Genomic DNA, 17,531 nt, shown 5'->3' with positions numbered 1-17,531 from the left:
TGGGAGACTGGGAAGATATCTGGCCGTCTTCATTGAGGGTTGAATCGCCCGCTGTGCCACGACGCCATCGATAATACTGCGACCGAAGATAGCGATATGAATATGTGATGATCATGCTTGGACACTGATCGTATGTCAAGGACTAGAATCACTTGCGGTAGAAAAGACATATACAAGTCAAGCCTTAAGGCGAGCATGGGCATATAAATCAATTAGTTGGAGCCTGGGAACTGATCGCCATGGGTAGATCAATGCCATCCACAAGGCTATCTCGCGGCTTGGACCGTATTAGAACATACCCCCGAGGAACGAACATAGAACAGATGATTGGATTGACAGTAAATAATCCAACGAGGCAGAATCCTAAATAAAAACCGACGTATTGAGGATCTCCTCCAGGGTTCATTCCGCCGTATTGATCCAATCTTGGCACACATCGTCATTACGGAGTACTGTACGGAGTAGAGGACTTTACGAATATTGTCTTGGTGGTGGAGAAATACTCGTGAAGTGCTCCTGAACAGGTATGGTGATGGTGGAGCGATCTGTTGAACAAGCATGGGTGGCTTTCTTGGAACCTGGAGAGACACAGACGACTTGTTGCGTCAGAGAGCAAGTCATGTGACGCCCAGGCTTGGATCTTTGCCCAGACAAGATATCTCGATCGACGTATTCGGACATGGAACTCCTGATACGAACTTGCTGGAGGGGCGATATTAGGAGTCAACCTTGGGGCTTAGTTCTGGCCATGAAGATCTGGTCATACGTTTGTAGGGAGTGAGGACCCTTTGATGAGTATCATTATGATTCTTTACCAGACTCGTGGAAGATACCCGATGCGGAAGTAAAGCGGGGCGGAGGTCAGCCTTGGCACAGGGGGGATTGTAGTCTAGGAACATGACGTTCTTTTTGTGTCTAGAATAATCCATCTATCAGAGAGACGAGGGCGAGGGATACCTCAGGATGATATCTCAAGTTGAATTCAGGATGCACAAAGCAGCATGTCCAGAGTGTTGTGGGGTATGGATTGACTGGTGATACAGATGAGCCTCCTTCACAGTATTGAAGTGGATTAGCCAGTGCAGAGTACCAGCACACCCCTAGGACACAGTATAGGGCACGACTTCATCTCTACTCCGGACCGATTCAGATCCTGGCCCCTTGTCGCACCACATGCGAGAAAGTATCCAAAACATAAGCGAGTTTCATTCACTGCTTGGTTAGGGGAAGTGAATATCAAGGCGGCATGACCCCAATCCCGAATAGGAAAGGTGTCTACGTGAATTGACTCCCGGGAAGGTGCGGTACGCCGTTGCCCGGCAGGAGCACCCCAAACAACAACGCGATTGCCCCAAACTCTCCCTCTCGCGTTCCCAAAGCGGCAACCAAGACTTCAGCTGCGCCAGGGACTTTTAATTCATACAAGTATCACTCACTCATTCAATTGTTTTGTCCTACTCAGCTTGCACTGCCATTTCTTTTATTCCCTCTGCAACTACCAACCTCCCTGCATATCAAACACAACACTGAATGTTTCATCTTTTCTGTCCATCATGCGTATGACACGAGCAGCCCTCCGAGCTCAAGCTCTCGACGATTCTTATCAGATTCACCAAGATGCCGACTCGTCAGACCTTGGACCCCAACCTGAAACCCCCAACAAGCAACCCAGCCAGGGGCTCCTTAACCGAACAGTGTTGAAGGATATCACTCAGGAAATCAATTCCACTGTTGACGACGTGTTTGCTCAAGAACCCCTCGCATCTGCAAAGAAGCCCCAGCCCACCGGTAACGAGACCCAACCGAATATTCCTCTTCAAGGTGTCACGCCTAAACTCCAGGAAGGGTCTGTTTCAGATTCGTCCGACTCTGCCCCCCAGGAAGCTCAATACACCGCGAACCAGACACCTCAACACGGTTCCTACATGACTTCCCAGGAAGATCTTCCTCAACCACCATCCACATTACCTCACCATAGCCCACGCATCAATCAACAACTGCCCGACATCACCAAGTCTCCACTGCCTCAACTGAGTACCAATCCTCCCAAGACGCCCAAGTTCGATCCCTCCATCCATTTAGCAAGAGAAGGGAACGAAGCAACACCGACACAGCCTGGGGAGGATTCATTCATTGACAACATCAAGTCCAGATCCCCATCGAAAATGCATGCCTGTCCAGGAGATTCCATACACTCTCCAGACTCATTCTCCGATCACATGAACCCAAGAACACCTCGAATTGAGGATTCGGTCGAGGCAATCGATGCTCTGGAGGAAGCTATCGAAAAGATCTCCGAAGGCCTTCCTGTCCTGGACAATCTCAACATTCAATCACCTATCAAGTCGGCTAAAAAGGCCCCGTCGCGCGTTGGGCTTGAGAACAAGGCAAAGGCGCCTGCATCTGTGAGAAGATCAGCCAAACCCCCTGGCACCCTAGCAAAGAGTTCCCCAGCCAAACCATCGACAACGAAGTCTACCACGGTTCGGAGCAGACCAAGTATTGCCCAGTCAGCTGTTGGAAAGCAGGTCGCAAAGCCACCAACGGTCGCTAGGCAATCCAAGAAGCCGGTCGTGGATGGGCAATCGCGCTCTAGCTCAACCACACTGAATCCACCGCCTTCCTTGTCCTTTTCCAACTCACCAGCCAAGGCATTACCCAACACAACTAAGAAGCGTGTTCCCAGCACAAGTCTCTCGACCAGCAAACCTGGCTTCGTCCCAGCGCGGTCGAGCAAGGCACCAACAACATCTACATTCTCGCTGCCAGGAGAAGCCATCTCGGCAAAAGTGAGGGCACAACGAGAGGAACGACTGAGGCGCGAAGAGGAAGAGCTCAAGGCCAAGAAACTGTTCAAGGCAAGGCCACTTCCTACAAAAGCCGCCGAACCAACCGTTAAGCCTCGAGCAAATAAGGCGAGCCAAGCACGTTTGAGCATTTACGCCGGTGGTGTTAACAAGGAAAATGTTGAACCACAACGTCAAGCTGGACCAAGACCCCGTCCATCTTCGATGCTCATTTCCCGGCCCAAGCCAGAGGTGGCAAAGGCCAATTCCAGTGTTCGACGAACCATGAGTGTTATGGAGCGACCAATGAATTCCAAACCGCGAGTGTCCTCGGTCCAGCTAGCTGCCGGACAGAAACTGAGCGTGTCCAAGGAAGATGCCGTGCGCCAGAGAGCAAATGGCAAAGAGGTCTTTGCCCGTTCCAAGGTTGAAAAAGAGAGGCTGGAGAAGGAGAGGAAGGAGAAGGAGGAGGCAACTCGAAAGGCTCGAGCTGAGGCAGCGGAACGTGGTCGACAGGCCAGCCGTGAATGGGCCGAGAAGAAGAAGAAACGATTGACACTGCAGGCCAACACGAAACTCCACGAAGGGTCATCAACTGCGGTCTCCACCACCTCTTGAGTGGTGCTAACATCCGGCGGAGGGTTGTCGACGGATGGATTTGTACAGCGACGGAGTTGGGATATGACATGTGGAATTACCCGAGATACTGTGGATTGACATTGAGCGACGGCAACGGAGGAGCGGACAACGAGAACCATGCCTGGAGTCATTCCAATCTTCATTCATTCAATGCGAGCGAAACGTCTGTTGGGAATGACGACAATGACCGAGTAGCAGAATATGCTCAGATACAGAATGTATACATTGATCAAATATGGTATCCTGACCGAGAGATCGGGGTATACCACAATAGCGGGAAATGACGAAAGGCTGGATGCTGTTGTCTCTCTCAGCCCCCGTCGCCGTCCGGCCGTTGCACTGGTATCCTAACCAGCGGGACAGGCAAGGAGGGCAACTTTGAGTCTTTGGTATTCTTCTCGGACTGCTTGTTCTTGACTTTATTCTGATCAACTGTTTCGTCATCGTCTCGAGGTCCTTCTTCTTCCTGTCCAGGATCACTTGTGGCCGTGGGTTGAGGGACTTGGGCTAGAGAAGATTACGAGTTAGCAACATTGTCCGGGGCTAGCAGAAACGCGATCCCCAACAAATGACAAACCAAGAATGGACCAAACTCACAAGCAGCCATTCCGATCGCTCGAAGGACATTGTCCCAGTTCGCCAGGACCAGTGCTACACTCTGAGCGCCGTCTTTGAGCGTTGACAGTTTCGTCTCGAGTACAGACAGTTGCGAGGCAAGGGTTGCACTGGAATCGCGCAATGATTGTAGATGTGCCAGTTCCGCCCGTTTTTGAGAAATTCGTGCTTGGAGATGTGATGTGGATGCAGAAGTAGACGAGGAGCTTGAGCCTGGATTGTATGCGCTTGAAGAGCGGGCGCCGGGGCCGCCGTACGACATGGTGTTGGTTAGGGTTAGGGTGATGTCTGCGCAGGCCCAGAATATGTTGGACGGAAGTTGAGGAGAGGAGGGAGGGTGGGTGGCCGATGCCGCGGTCAAGGTGAGACCTGTCTGGTCATTGGAGGTACTCGTAACAGCAGTATAACTCTCTTGGTAGTATGAATCGTTGTCAGGGTATTGTAGTTATTCACTTCGCCATTCTACACTGCAAACTCGTGTGTCGTGTTCAGACGTGGTCAGTGATTATCGCGACTTCGCGTCCAAATCAGGTTTAGTGCGTTCCCGCCAAGGTCGACGCTAAACCTTCTTTAGTGATTTGTTGACACTCTTCTCCAACCTCCACATGATTCTTGTCATTGAGCTTTATGAGATACTCAGTAATTTTGGCACTTCAAATCATTCCGACTAGACCGATGCACTGCATGCTGAGAGTTCTTGAGACTCAAAAAGTGTATTTACGCCAACTTGCCTATCGAAAACCCCCCAGAACCGACCTTCCCAGACCTCCGCAGGGTATGATATCCAACCCTTGATACCAACCTGGTGGAATTGCGATGGCGAGATTGAATGATCCTCCGCCGCCGCCTGCGGAGAGTATTGAGTCATGTATGTACACAATTGTGTTTCCAGGCTATCTATCTTGGTTTTACGATACTGACAATCCTCCTAGTAAAACGACGCTTCATCCGCCAAAACCGCGAAATCGCACGTGTCAACTCAACCCAATCGCAACGGATCCGTAATTTGGAGTCCGAGATCTCCCGCCTCGTTGCAGAAAACATTTCTCTACGAGAACAAGTCATTGCAGCTCAGGCTGAAACACAAAGATGGAAGCGAGCAAACACCACCAACAGCCGAGATATTATTATAGACGTCAAAGACCGGTTGGAGAGGAAGCTAAAGGAAGTCTCAGACCTGATCAGTGAGATGGATGGGCTACCTGAAAAGATTTCACGGCGAGCTTCAAGGCGAAGAAGCGCATTGCCAGTTGTGGTCAAGAGCTTGAGCGAGGAGGAATACAAAAATCGAATAGCCATGAAAGAGGCTTTGGCAAAGGAGCGGCAAGATCCCGCTCTCGATGGTCGCTTACCGAGCATTCAAGAAGACAAGCTGTTCCCACGACGGACTTTGGAAACAGCAGAGATGATGGCTCTCCGAGACGAAGCCGCCCTTCAGGATTCAACAGAGTCTCCCGATCTTGGACCTCCTCCAGTCGCACATTTCGAAGTGCCAGACCCTGTCAAGTTCGAAGCGGATACCCGCAAATTATCCAGTGGCGACGACCAGGACGTCGTCCAATTACCATCGACACTTGAGAAAAGACGACGCAGAAGGACCAGCGCATTGTTACAAGATATGCCCAGAGAGACAGAGCAGTCGGCCCAACCGCCTGAATCACCAATAGGATTGCTTCTCAAAGCCGGTGCAAAACGGAAACTGGATGCGTCTGAATTGGAGGAACCTATTGTCAAATCATCATCCCCAGTGGCCGACGATTTTGTCTTTCAACGAAAACAAGATGCTGGATCAGGAAAGAAACCGTCCAGATTCACCCGTCCACCAGGCAAAGAGACCGAGAACACCAGCGCAGCAACCACAATCGCCTCACCTCGGAAAGTCCTCGAACCAAGAAAGATCCTCGCTCCAAAGAGCACGAACTCCCCAGCGAAACGAAAAGTCAGCACGAGTGAAAAGCCAATCAGTATCAAAAGCGACGCTGATTCTCATCCAATTCAACCATCCAAACCATCTACTACTCGCGTCGTCACCCGCATTTCCATCCCTCCATCTTCAACCATCGATCCAGAATCCAAGAATGGAGCAGACACCCATCCCCCCCAAACCCCTGCCCCTCTCCCTCTCCCTCTCCCTGAAGATCCACTCTCCCCCATCTCCACTGAACCCAGCGTACGCGCCACGCACAAAGAAGCCGCCATTCTCAATTCCGTCGAAGATGTCCTCAACGGAAGTATTGGCCGTGGCTCACGACGTGCACGAGCCGCTGTTAGCTATGCGGAACCGAATCTGCGCGATAAGATGAGGAGACCAGGGAGAGAACTTGTGGGTGCGGTGGAGGGGATTGAGAAGAAAGAGAAGGACAACCCCACCAATAGTGCTACGCACTCTCGTACAACTAGTCTGGAACGGGCGAGGTCTGGTTGTGAGACTCTTGATGGGCCAGTGGTTAAACAGGAGAAGAGAGATGCTGGTTCGGACACGAGATGGAGAAATTTGCCAGTATCGACGAACGACAACGGCAACGGTAACGGCAACGGCAATGAGGACCCTGCTAGTCCGTTGCGGGATAAAGAGAAGAAGGATCTGGCCAAAGATCGACTTGTGATTCCGAGCATCAAGGATGCGGCACTACCAGCACACGAAACATCAAAGCATGATCGGACAGATTATGGTGATGAATTGGAAAAAGCCGTTGATCGGCTGAGTATCTTTGATCCACCATCTTCGTCGCCTGTGGCGAAAGAAGAAGATGATGGTAATCTTGTCTCCAACTCAAAGACCGCGACGCCCTCAGCATCGGCTGCGCGGCGCAGAGTCCATTCTGGAACGTCAGGTGCCTCACTTAGCAGGCGCCATTCCATGCAACCAGCCTCATCTGCACCTGTCAATCATGCAACCAAGTCCGATTCGCATTCCGCCAGAGCTTTTAGCAGACCTGCTTCGGCGGCGAGTTTACGGGCCGAGGCGTCTGCTTCTAGAGGAACAGATGCAACCTCAACGTCAGGGAAAGAGTTGAAGCGGGCAGCTAGTGTTGCTTCGAATATCCGATCGACACCAGTGTCGAGAACTGGAGACCAAGCGGCAGCCACAGTACAGCCGGAATCTCGCGCCGAAAGACTGGCATCTCGACGGAAAAGTATGATGGTATAGTGTGTGGGGAACATGGTGTTCCCTTGGCTGACAGGCCGCTTCCATTTGGATATAATGACTCTGGGTACATTCATCTGCGTCCTTGGGTTTGGGACGAGAGATGATACATAGGCGTCAAGTCAGGTTTTGGTTGGATCTCGTAGACTTGAATACCCATCATTCGTATTGTCAGAGCGTTGAATCCGAAGTTGAAAGGTTGATAGACCGCGCATTGTGGGAGTCATTCGACATCAAAGCCTTTGCACCCATGTGGGCAAACCGTGTTTGGGGGTTGTCGGAGTTCTGGGACCTTTGAATAGCTGACACTATAATCAGCATTTCGGCTGAGCTGAACCCGCAAGTGTCGAAACATAGTAGCCATGTATTGTTGTGGCCAAATCTTCCTTCAACCCTTGTCATGTCCATTGACGCCATTCGCCTCTTTTGGAGAGTACTCAATACTCTTGGCCATACCCAAAACCACATCATCCAACTTCTTGACATACTCCCTCATTTCTTTCCTCTTAGCTTTCCTCCTTTCCTCCATCTCTCGCACCTTGACACTCAATTTCTCAATCTCTTCTCGCTGCTGATTCTCTCCTAGTCCTATGCCAGGCAATCTTGCAATCAGTAGTTCGATCTGCTGGGTCTTAAGCACCAGATCTTCTGCGAGTTCCTGCTGGGCGTTTTCAAAGGTGGATGGAGCCACGGGCCGGAGAGGATATGGTGCTCGATCAGTATCTTCTAAGCCTGGGGCAATAGTGTTGGTGTTGTCGTGTCCATCTTGAGTTGGTGGGTTTGTATAGGGATCATTTGGGTCGGGGATCGGATGGATCAGTGGGTGTCTTTGCGAGAGGTAGCTGAGAGTAGAAAAGAGTTGTGTGAGAAGTTGATCGTAGCAGGTCTGAAGCTGGGTCAAGATGTCGTTGGACATGATGACGTGGAGTTTTGAGATGCGATTAGAGGGAGGAGGAAGAAGAGAAAGAGAGGGAGGGAGAGGGAGAGAGGGAAGTTGTTGCGATGCCAGCAAGAGCCAAAGTAGGACTAGCCCAGCCTCGTGATATATCAAACCGCTCAACAAGGCTGAAGGTTAGTCAGCCACTCAGCCTGATTGGACTACGCAGCCTCGTGGCGGGGACTGCGGCCCTCATGTTCATGTCATCTCTTGTCTGCCTCAGATCTCAATAGATGGTAATCGAATCACAATCATTTACCAATTGTCTGCTCCACGCCACCGCCTTCGACTGCTTTATCCCTTCAGTGCTATTTCCCCATAGTGCACTTCCACTCACTCATCTTCTCTCACACCAACTCACGTCACCCCAGCCTTGCCTGCCACCCAAATGACTTTCCATCCATGAAGGCATGTTAATCATCCCCATCAACGACCCGGTCTCCTCGACTGTCCCTACCTTGGGGTTATTCTCATTTCACTAAACATCTCCTCACTCTCGCCGCTAGGCGACGCCTCTCTCCTCTACCCCAGCCGCGACGATGAATCAATCGTTCACCGGAAATTCTCGAAAACTCCGTCAAGTTAACCTCTCCGGTCGCAACACCTCCAACCCGTGGGCTGCTCTTTCTGGATCCAAATCTTCGGGTAGCCAGGATGCTGTTGCACAAGCACAGGCCGATCGTGTCAAGAGACAACAAGAGAGAGAAAAGTTGACCGCTTCTAAGAAACTCCAAAAATTATGGCGAGGGCACTCGAGTCGCAGACGGCAGAAGGGTCTCTGGAGAGATCTTTGGGACGAGGTGGAACAACACAGGTTGGGCCCACATCCTTCGCATACCTCGAGTGACAAATCATGGCTTCGAGGAAACTCATTACCCTATGAAGGATCTCGACAACTCGCAGATCAGATTCGATTATTGCTCGCCTTTCAGGAGTTTCGCGATCAGAGGCCGAGATTTGAAGATGATACTGCTCGCCTTGTCTATCTTGGGCAAGGTCTTCGACAGACTCTCACTCCTGCCTCGCAATCTAGTCTCGACACAGACATGGTGTCTTTGCTCACAAGGCTAGGCATTCTCACCGCGAGGCATCTGAGGAGCGTTACCCTTCCAAACAATGAAACCGCAGCAGAAGCTTATGGAACATCTCTGTTGAGTATCATCGTCCTGCTTTCTCAGCTGGTCCCGCAGAAGGTAGCTCTGGACGCTCGCATCTATTTCGAGGCTCTTCAACCTATAACCCATTCCCCGTACGGACTCTTCTGGCGAGACCAGCTGCAAGACACTATCGCTGCCTTGTTAACCTCCTCTCCAGCTTCAGCATCGGCTGTCTACACTGCCTTTACCATGACTATTCTCAGTCAAAACTCTTTTGCTGCATGTAAAGCTGTCCTTAAGAATTTGGCAGCTATCGTCAGTATCGACTCTTTGGCTAAAGCAATTGTCAATCAAGATTTCAGAATGGACAAGCAACGACCCTCGAATCTGTCCTCTGATCAACTATTATGGCAACTCGCCCATTTCGTCTATATGCATGACACCCAGAAACTGGACCATGATGCCCTGAATTCTTATGTCGAAGGATTGTCCGCACTTGTGGGACAGTGCGCGCAGGATATTGCTCAAAGGTTGGATCTTGTCGACTCTCCAATGTACGGCAGTGATGCGTCGACGCCAACCCCGCTTCCGCCTTTTGTCCGCGAGATTATCTCTACCATTCCTCAAGAACCGAAAGTCCGAGCAATGTTGGCAGTGATGGGCAAGGCTTCCTCGACACCGGTGCATACTTCAAATCAAGATTTTGACGCCGCTAAGCGATTGGCAAACTATGCACTGGCGTTGTTGGGCGCTTTCCCATCGAAAGCTCAGACCATTCGCATGTTGTTGCATCAGGGAACTTTCAGTTTCATCAGCGGTAATGATGTATCCATTATTCAGTACTTCTGGACAATCACACGTCGGACAAATATCTTTCAACGAATTTCAGCAAACCACAGAGCGGTGGTGCCATTGTTGAGGGACGCAGCACCCCCTTCGAACCAGATTGGTCAAGCGCCTCCCACACAAGCCGAGGTCGCCAGATGGCGAGATGAATGGAAAATCACTATCCTGTTCTTTGAGCTATACGGATTCATTCTCAAGCTCATGGACGACAGCGAGTTCTTCTCTCTGGGCAGATCTGGCTCATTCAACATAAGTGCCTCCGCGACAACTCTGATTGGACGCAAGGGTGCATTGCCTCTGGATGATGTGACCACTATGCTCACATTTCTCAAGAACTTTGCTTTTTCAGTCTACTGGTATGCCGCAGATCTCGTCGAAGCCAATGAAGTCGAAGAACCCGCCGATATTAGTGTGCTGTTTGGGAAGCCAGTTCCTGTTGTGTCACAACCAAAGTCGACCGTCAAGCAACCAGAGAACTTGACAGGAAATGGCCTTTCTCAAGCATACCTCAAGGGACTTGTCACAGGCCTCCTTCGGCAATTACACGAGATCGATTCGAGACGGGCTTTTGCCAATCCCAACGACTGGCTGATGACCGACCAAGTCAATTTGACTGGCTTTATTTCAGCTGTCGTCAGCGAGGAGGAGAAACGCCATGAGTTGGTTGACGAGGATGATCAAGATGATGAAGCAGGAGATGACGTCGCTGATGATCTTGGCGATCTTAATGATCCGTTCAATTCCAACAGAACCACAAGTCTACTGTCAAGTGTCTTTGGAATCCGTCAACCACATGTGCCGCGGAGTAGGGACTCGCGGCAGACCGAATTCCTGGAACGATGGGCCCAGAAAGCACGGAGAAAGAGACAGATAGAGTCATTGGCCCCTCGACTGGAAATTCTCCGCAACCTGCCATTTTTCATTCCATTCGAAACTAGAGTTCAGATCTTTCGGGAGTTCATTTATCGAGATCAAGTGCGAAGGCGAGGTGGCATTGTCGACCCAGAATCCTGGAGGTTGTCGGTGGGCATGGCCGCGGTCACACAGGGGAGGGGCGTAGATGGACAACCGCTCGGAGACGCTCTCAGTCGCCATCACGCAGAAATTCACCGCGAATCAATTTTCGAGGACGCCCTGGATCAATTCTATGACCTGGGAGAAGCACTGAAAGAACCCATCCAAATCACATTTATTGACAAATTCAACACACCCGAAGCTGGCATTGACGGTGGTGGAGTGACGAAAGAGTTCCTCATGAGTGTCACGAAAGATGCACTTGATCCCAACAACCCTGCCGCCATGTTCTGCGAAACCCCGCAAAAATCCCTCTATCCAAGCCCTCTTCTCTACGATGAATTGGCTAAATATTACGCTTCGGTGGGTCATGCTCCTAGCACCGACGATTCAATGACCAATTGGATGCGGAGGTTCCAATTTATCGGAAGAATCATCGGCAAGTGCTTGTATGAAGGGATCTTGATTGATGTCACCTTCGCAGGCTTCTTTCTTCTCAAGTGGGCGTTGACAGGAGGGTCAACGGTTGGGTCGAATGAATCTGCATATCGCCCTACCATTAACGACCTGCGAGAATACGACGAAGAACTCTACCAGGGTCTTTTGAAGCTGAAGAACTACCCGGGAGATGTCGAGGCTGACTTTGGCCTCGACTTCACCTTGACTGACACCTTGACCATACTCGGAAAAGAGCCCAAAAGATTCGAAACCATCACGACCGAGCTCAAACCCAACGGTGCCAATATTCCGGTTACTAATGCCAACCGTCTCGAATACATCAATCGAGTAGTACAACGAAAACTCGTCGGGCAGCCAAAGACCGTGACAGGCCACTTCCTCGCTGGCCTGGGACAAATTATCCAACCAAGTTGGCTAGCCATGTTCAATCAAAAGGAGCTACAGAAGCTCGTCGGTGGTGACAGTTCGGAACTCGACATTGCCGACTTGCGCAACAATACGCAGTATGGAGGGTTGTATGTGGTTGGTGACGACGGGCAAGAACACCCTACAGTACAACTGTTCTGGAAAGCCTTACAAGACATGGACGACGATGACCGCCGAAAAGTCTTGAAATTTGTCACCAGCACCCCACGCGCTCCACTACTCGGCTTCAGCCACTTGAATCCCAAATTCAGTATCCGCGACTCGAGCGAGGATCAGACTCGGTTGCCCAGCACGAGTACTTGTGTCAACCTGCTCAAGCTGCCTCGATATGGTGATTATAAGACGATGAAGGAGAAACTGTTATACGCTGTCAACTCGGGTGCCGGATTTGATCTTTCTTGATTGACAGGCTGTGGACAGGAGGTGAAGGGCGCAGGGCAAGGGCATACCGTCGACCGGAATGCATAGCTCGGACTGGAAAAGAGGATTTTTGCGGTGGACAATCAAACAATGGTGAGCTGGTTCAAGGGTCGTTGGATGAATAACAATCAAACACTGCATTAGCATGGCGCTACATGAGAAGGTACTTCTTAGACGTGTAGAATCTTTTTGGGTCGAGCCTCTTGAATATCCAGCGACATATTAAATCATATGATACTCTCCTTCCAACCCAGTCTCACGTAGCCTTGGGTATATAGTTTTGTTGATGAAACCATAATTTAGCTTGTGGAAAGTTAGAACTACTAGGTACTTACATAGATTATTGACTAGCCCTTGATTCTATATGCGCGACGACCTCCTTTCGTCTCGGGGCTGTGGCAGATCTTCGCGAAACCTGTAGGAGCTGAAAATGCGGTTGATATCGGAGGACGGAACAACATAATCGCCCGATGACGGATGCCCCCGCAGATTCGTGTCTCTGCTAATTTTCCGGATTTATACCTTATCCCGTATAGATTGCTGGGAGATCTGGGGTTGCTGGTATTTGAATTTGAGAAAGTTGATAAGTAAGCATGATTTTGAACATCTCGGCCGACTACACTAGTGGCCCGCGGACCGATCTCCAATTGGTAAGCTGCTACTGGATATAGTAGTTTTGATAGATGTGAACTGATATCTAGATTTCGTATTCATGTCAGCCTGGCCCGAGGACCTGGGGGCTGAGGGCTAGTATGGATCAGGACAGTAAATATTCGACGGGCCATCTCCGGTAAAATGTATTTCAAATCGAGTCTTTACTATTAACATCCAGGCAGCCCCTCACATGCTTATGACTGTTATTGCTGTCTTTCATCGCACGATCCACACAGTCTTGATAACTGTCAACTGGACTAAGGAGAAAAGAAAGGATTGAGTCAAGTCCGTGGATTTATCTACGCAATCTCGCACCACCCGAACCCAGACCCATCCAGCCATGAGAGAGAAACCCAGGTTGTCGACGGGCGAGTACCTACAGCTGACTTATGCTGTCGGTTTCGGCGGTGCGTATTATGTTTTTGTCACGCTGTCTGGTTATACAATCATGCAATTCTTCCCGGCAAGACACGACACGGGGCGATTACTTCTTGACGAGCGACTAACATCGCGTTCTCGGTACAGCATTCTCTGCTAGCTGGGCAGCTTTGACAGGATGGTCGCGTGGGAGTAATAGACCATCGACTTACGGAAAGCATGTTATTTACAGTGCGACTCGGTCAATATTTCCACGTGTTAGCATCAGAATTGGCCAGGCTCTCAGTGGAACGACAAGAGATCAATACAAGATCTGGGCCACGAAGAATGGCGTAAAGGAGGATCTGGTGGAAATCGACAGCAACGAGGGGATATGGGGTTGTTGGCTGGGGAGGAATGGAGAGGTTAGCGACGGGAGAAATCCAGGCAAAACGTTGCTGTGGTTCCACGGTGGTGGATATGTCGGCGCGGCTGCCGAACCCCATTTTGCCATGCTGTGGGCGTTCATCCGAAAGGCCAAAGCCAGGGGAGATACACTCAGGGTGCTGGTCTTGGAGTATGGTGCGTTTGATATCTCGTTTGAAAGATATCCTTCTGCAAGCATGATTATCTGACCTTTTTTTTGACACAGATCTCGCACCGCATCGAGTATACCCCGCGCAATTGCGACAAGCAACGTTGGCATTGCAATACCTTTTGAGCACCGGCTTGAAAGCATCAGAGGTAAGACAGCTGAGATGAGATTCTTACTCATGTCGTTCACGATTGGACTGACGCGGCCCTGGAATTGGCTCCTTAGATCCTTATCGGCGGTGATTCAGCCGGTGGAAATCTGGCCCTCGGCTTAGTGCTACACCTTTCGCAGCCACATCCGGAAATTTCACCTTTGAGCTTGACCGACAGACTTGCCGGTGCAATCCTCATGTCTCCCTGGGTCAAACTTCAAACCGACTCAAACTCCTATACCAGAAATAGTCACAAAGATGCGCTCAATGTCGACGCAATCCGTAGTTGGGCGGCGAGTTTCTTGGGCAAAAGCACAACCGACAAGTACAACACTCCAGTACAGGCCACTGCGGAGGATTGGAAAGATGTCAAAGTGGAGAAGTTGGTCGTCACTAGTGGCAGCGATGAGTTGTTGGTGGACGATATTCGCACTTTCGTTGACATTCTTCGGAAGGCTCGTCCCGATGTTGAATATCTCGAGGCTGCGGGCGAGGCTCATGACGCCTTGGTGATGGACAGAGCCTTCGGGTTGAAGCATGAATTGCAGTCAGAGAAGTTTCTCTCTGCGTGGCTCATGGCACGGTTGAAGTAAACCGATGGCATTGAAATGAGTAGTGAGAGGACTCGGGATCGTTAGGAGGATTGCATTAGCACATCGCGCGCAAGGAAATCCAGACTTTCATCCACAAGAACAGATAAAGTCTACATTTCCATACCTCTCTATACCAATAGGATCCCTTCCTCTTGTTCCGATATACCATGTCGTCAACTAGACAAGAAACTCCCTTTCGTATCACTAACATCTTCCACAATCTCCTGTTCGCCTACTACAAACTGTTCACAATCCTGAAGCACAAACATCATCCTGGCCCATTCGACCGGCGATGCATTCTCCCAACCATGCATCGTGGCACGCTGAACCACAATATCACCTCGTTGCAGTGTACATCGCTGACCCGAGTCCAGCACCATATCTATTGATCCTTCCAGCACAACGCCATAATCTAAACTCTTTGTACGATGCATGATCGGTTTTCGACCAGGACCAAAATCCACGACTCTGCACACGCTGCCCGAGGGCGTTGTCAAGCCCAACTTTCCATTCGTCACTATCTCTTTGTATTTTCGGATATCCTCTCCATTCCCCAGTTTCGGTGGGAATTCTGTAGTCGCATATGCTACAACGGCAGCGGCATCTTTGGCAGCTGAGCTTTTCCACTGATAAGGTTCTTGTGGTAGAAGGATTGATTGTCCGGTTTTTGAGTCGTGGTCGGTGATGTATCTTTGGATGGGAGGGAGCGGTGAGACTTGTCCGTCACTAGGGGGATGGATGGAGCCCATCTTGTGTTGAGGCGTTTAGCAAGGAAGCGAAATGATTTTCCCCGGACAGGAAGATGGTGCTTTCTTACTTCACGACGTGGAGGAATTCTGCGGAGGACTTTTATTTGCTACCCCTGGTTTCGGGGAATGTCTTGATTTCCCGCACACCTCCTCCTTCACCGAGTTAAATGTCCATCGGTATATCTAGCAGCTTGGAGCCTCCAGGTTACTAAGTGGTTCTCTCTCCCCAAGGTTTCGGGCTGATGAGCAGAATTACGGATCCTTGGGCAGAGTATCGGGCTTAGAGGTTCCCATGATGGTGACTGGAGAACGAGTTCTTTGACTTCCAGTGAAGCCTCCAGTCGATTCAATGATAAGCCTCTTTAGAACCCGTCGTATTCCAAAGAGTATGCGTTTTATTTGCGGCCTTGATTGTCTGATCGAGTGAGCCCGACCCGAAAATCAATGAAACCATCTCCAATATCCTAAATCGACTTTCAATAACCTAGGACGGTAGTTGAACAGTGCTGCTGTGAATTAGCCTGCAATCCCGTATGAAGAATACAATGTATCAAGCATTGTTCCGCTTTATTTCATTACCCGACTCCTCGGCGTTCGAAGAATTTCCCAGTTGGGAAATTACCGATCGGCATTGCGATTCTTCAGCCAATTTCATATCAAAGCCTGCGAAGACCCCAAGGACTACTAGGAACGAATGAGCCGAGTACCCAATTATTAGTTCTGATCAGTATCTGCTTGTGGTGTATCACTGGGACAGGGGTGTTTCTACCGGACCCGAACCCGATGACTTGCCTTGCACCTAAAGCCCTTTCATCGATTGCTCACAGAACTGTCCGGCTCTTTGCTTCTCGAATGCATCATGGTTGAAACTACAGCCACGTTCATTACTCTCGAAGAGCACTGGCTCTCAAAACATGTACAAAACTTCTATTCCAGCCAGGGCGAGCCGGATCCCTATTCCATTCCATCCTTCGCGAGACTCAAGAACATGTTGGAAGATATCGATGATGGTCGGATTACAGATAATGACCGAGGCATGATTCGACTACAGGTACTTTCACACGCCCCGCTTACTATTGCTCTGGACGCTGCGACCTGCATTGCAGCCAACAATGAATTGGCCCAGGCCATCAGCAGCCATCCAGATCGGTACAGGGCATTCGCAATGCTGCCAATGGCGCATCCTATTGAGGCAGCGAAAGAACTAGGACGTACTGTGACGGAATTAGGATTCTTGGGCGCTTTGATCGATAATACGACATCAGGACGATTCTACGACGATGCGAGTTACTGGCCGGTTTTCAGCATGGCACAGGACCTCGATGTCCCGATCTACCTGCACCCCAGCTACAATGCAAATACAAGGGATATTTTATACGAAGGCAACTATCCAACGTCGGTGGCACGATCACTGGCCACAAATGCCTGGGGTTGGCACACCGAATGCGGCACTCACTTTCTTCGACTATATGCAGCCGGTGCCTTCGACCAATTCCCCCGATTACGGCTTGTTCTGGGACATATGGGCGAAATGTTACCATTTCAATTAGACCGAACAATTCACTTTGCTTCTGCGCAGTGGCCAAACTTGCAACGGTCGCTTCGACAGGTATGGGATGAGAATGTTTGGATTACCACGAGCGGGATGTTCTCATTGAGTCCGGCTGCATGTCTTTTGAGGCAATGCAAGCCGGACCGGATCATGTACTCGGTGGACTATCCTTTCGCATCGAATGAGGCTGGATTGAAGTTTATGAAAGACCTGGAAACATCGGGGCTGGTGGATAAAGAGCAATTAGAAGCTATAGCGTATAAGAACGCTGAAGCGTTGTTGAAGATTTGACGCATTGGATTGTATATTAATGATAAACTTTTATGATATGAGGATAAAAATAAATTGTTATTCCAAGCGATGCAAACCTGTTGATTCTAGTCCATTTATTCACAACATTGCTTTATCGCCCTCCATCGAGGAATGGTTCCACGACCGGAAGGAATTCTCACATTCTTCGCCCACGAATAGTCGTGGAGTGTCTCAATGCAAT

General features: G+C 50.1%; 6 protein-coding genes across 6 annotated transcripts; 4 read left to right on the top strand and 2 right to left on the bottom strand.

The window, feature by feature from the left end:
- Positions 1-1,459: 1,459 nt before the first annotated feature.
- On the top strand, positions 1,460-3,852 carry PV10_01702 (uncharacterized protein). The gene has a single exon (XM_016365933.1). The coding sequence runs from the start codon at positions 1,554-1,556 to the stop codon at positions 3,402-3,404; it is 1,851 nt and encodes a 616-aa protein (XP_016229582.1). The 5' UTR covers positions 1,460-1,553; the 3' UTR covers positions 3,405-3,852.
- Positions 3,700-4,487, bottom strand: PV10_01701 (uncharacterized protein). Its single transcript, XM_016365932.1, has 2 exons — positions 4,023-4,487; positions 3,700-3,932 (listed from the first exon to the last, which is right to left on the bottom strand). Exons 1-2 carry the CDS (start codon positions 4,300-4,302, stop codon positions 3,736-3,738), a joined length of 477 nt encoding a protein of 158 aa, XP_016229581.1. The 5' UTR covers positions 4,303-4,487; the 3' UTR covers positions 3,700-3,735.
- A 369-nt stretch (positions 4,488-4,856) lies between these two features.
- On the top strand, positions 4,857-7,191 carry PV10_01700 (uncharacterized protein; the record flags this gene model as incomplete). The annotated part of the gene is made up of 2 exons (XM_016365931.1): positions 4,857-4,908; positions 4,973-7,191. The coding sequence occupies 2 exons, from the start codon at positions 4,857-4,859 to the stop codon at positions 7,189-7,191; spliced, it is 2,271 nt and encodes a 756-aa protein (XP_016229580.1).
- Positions 6,171-8,173, bottom strand: PV10_01699 (uncharacterized protein). Its single transcript, XM_016365930.1, has one exon. The coding sequence runs from the start codon at positions 8,102-8,104 to the stop codon at positions 7,577-7,579; it is 528 nt and encodes a 175-aa protein (XP_016229579.1). The 5' UTR covers positions 8,105-8,173; the 3' UTR covers positions 6,171-7,576.
- A 191-nt stretch (positions 8,174-8,364) lies between these two features.
- On the top strand, positions 8,365-12,752 carry PV10_01698 (uncharacterized protein). Its single transcript, XM_016365929.1, has one exon. The coding sequence runs from the start codon at positions 8,665-8,667 to the stop codon at positions 12,367-12,369; it is 3,705 nt and encodes a 1,234-aa protein (XP_016229578.1). The 5' UTR covers positions 8,365-8,664; the 3' UTR covers positions 12,370-12,752.
- Positions 12,753-13,278: 526 nt separating this feature from the next.
- Positions 13,279-14,827, top strand: PV10_01697 (uncharacterized protein). Its single transcript, XM_016365928.1, has 4 exons — positions 13,279-13,448; positions 13,567-13,980; positions 14,051-14,142; positions 14,219-14,827. Exons 1-4 carry the CDS (start codon positions 13,382-13,384, stop codon positions 14,735-14,737), a joined length of 1,092 nt encoding a protein of 363 aa, XP_016229577.1. The 5' UTR covers positions 13,279-13,381; the 3' UTR covers positions 14,738-14,827.
- The last annotated feature ends 2,704 nt before the right edge of the window (positions 14,828-17,531 follow it).

This window comes from Exophiala mesophila (assembly GCF_000836275.1).
Source record: "Exophiala mesophila strain CBS 40295 unplaced genomic scaffold supercont1.1, whole genome shotgun sequence".
NCBI lineage: Eukaryota > Fungi > Ascomycota > Eurotiomycetes > Chaetothyriales > Herpotrichiellaceae > Exophiala > Exophiala mesophila.
The sequence above is the reverse complement of the archived record's forward strand: the minus strand, read 5'-3'. Positions and strand labels throughout refer to the sequence as shown.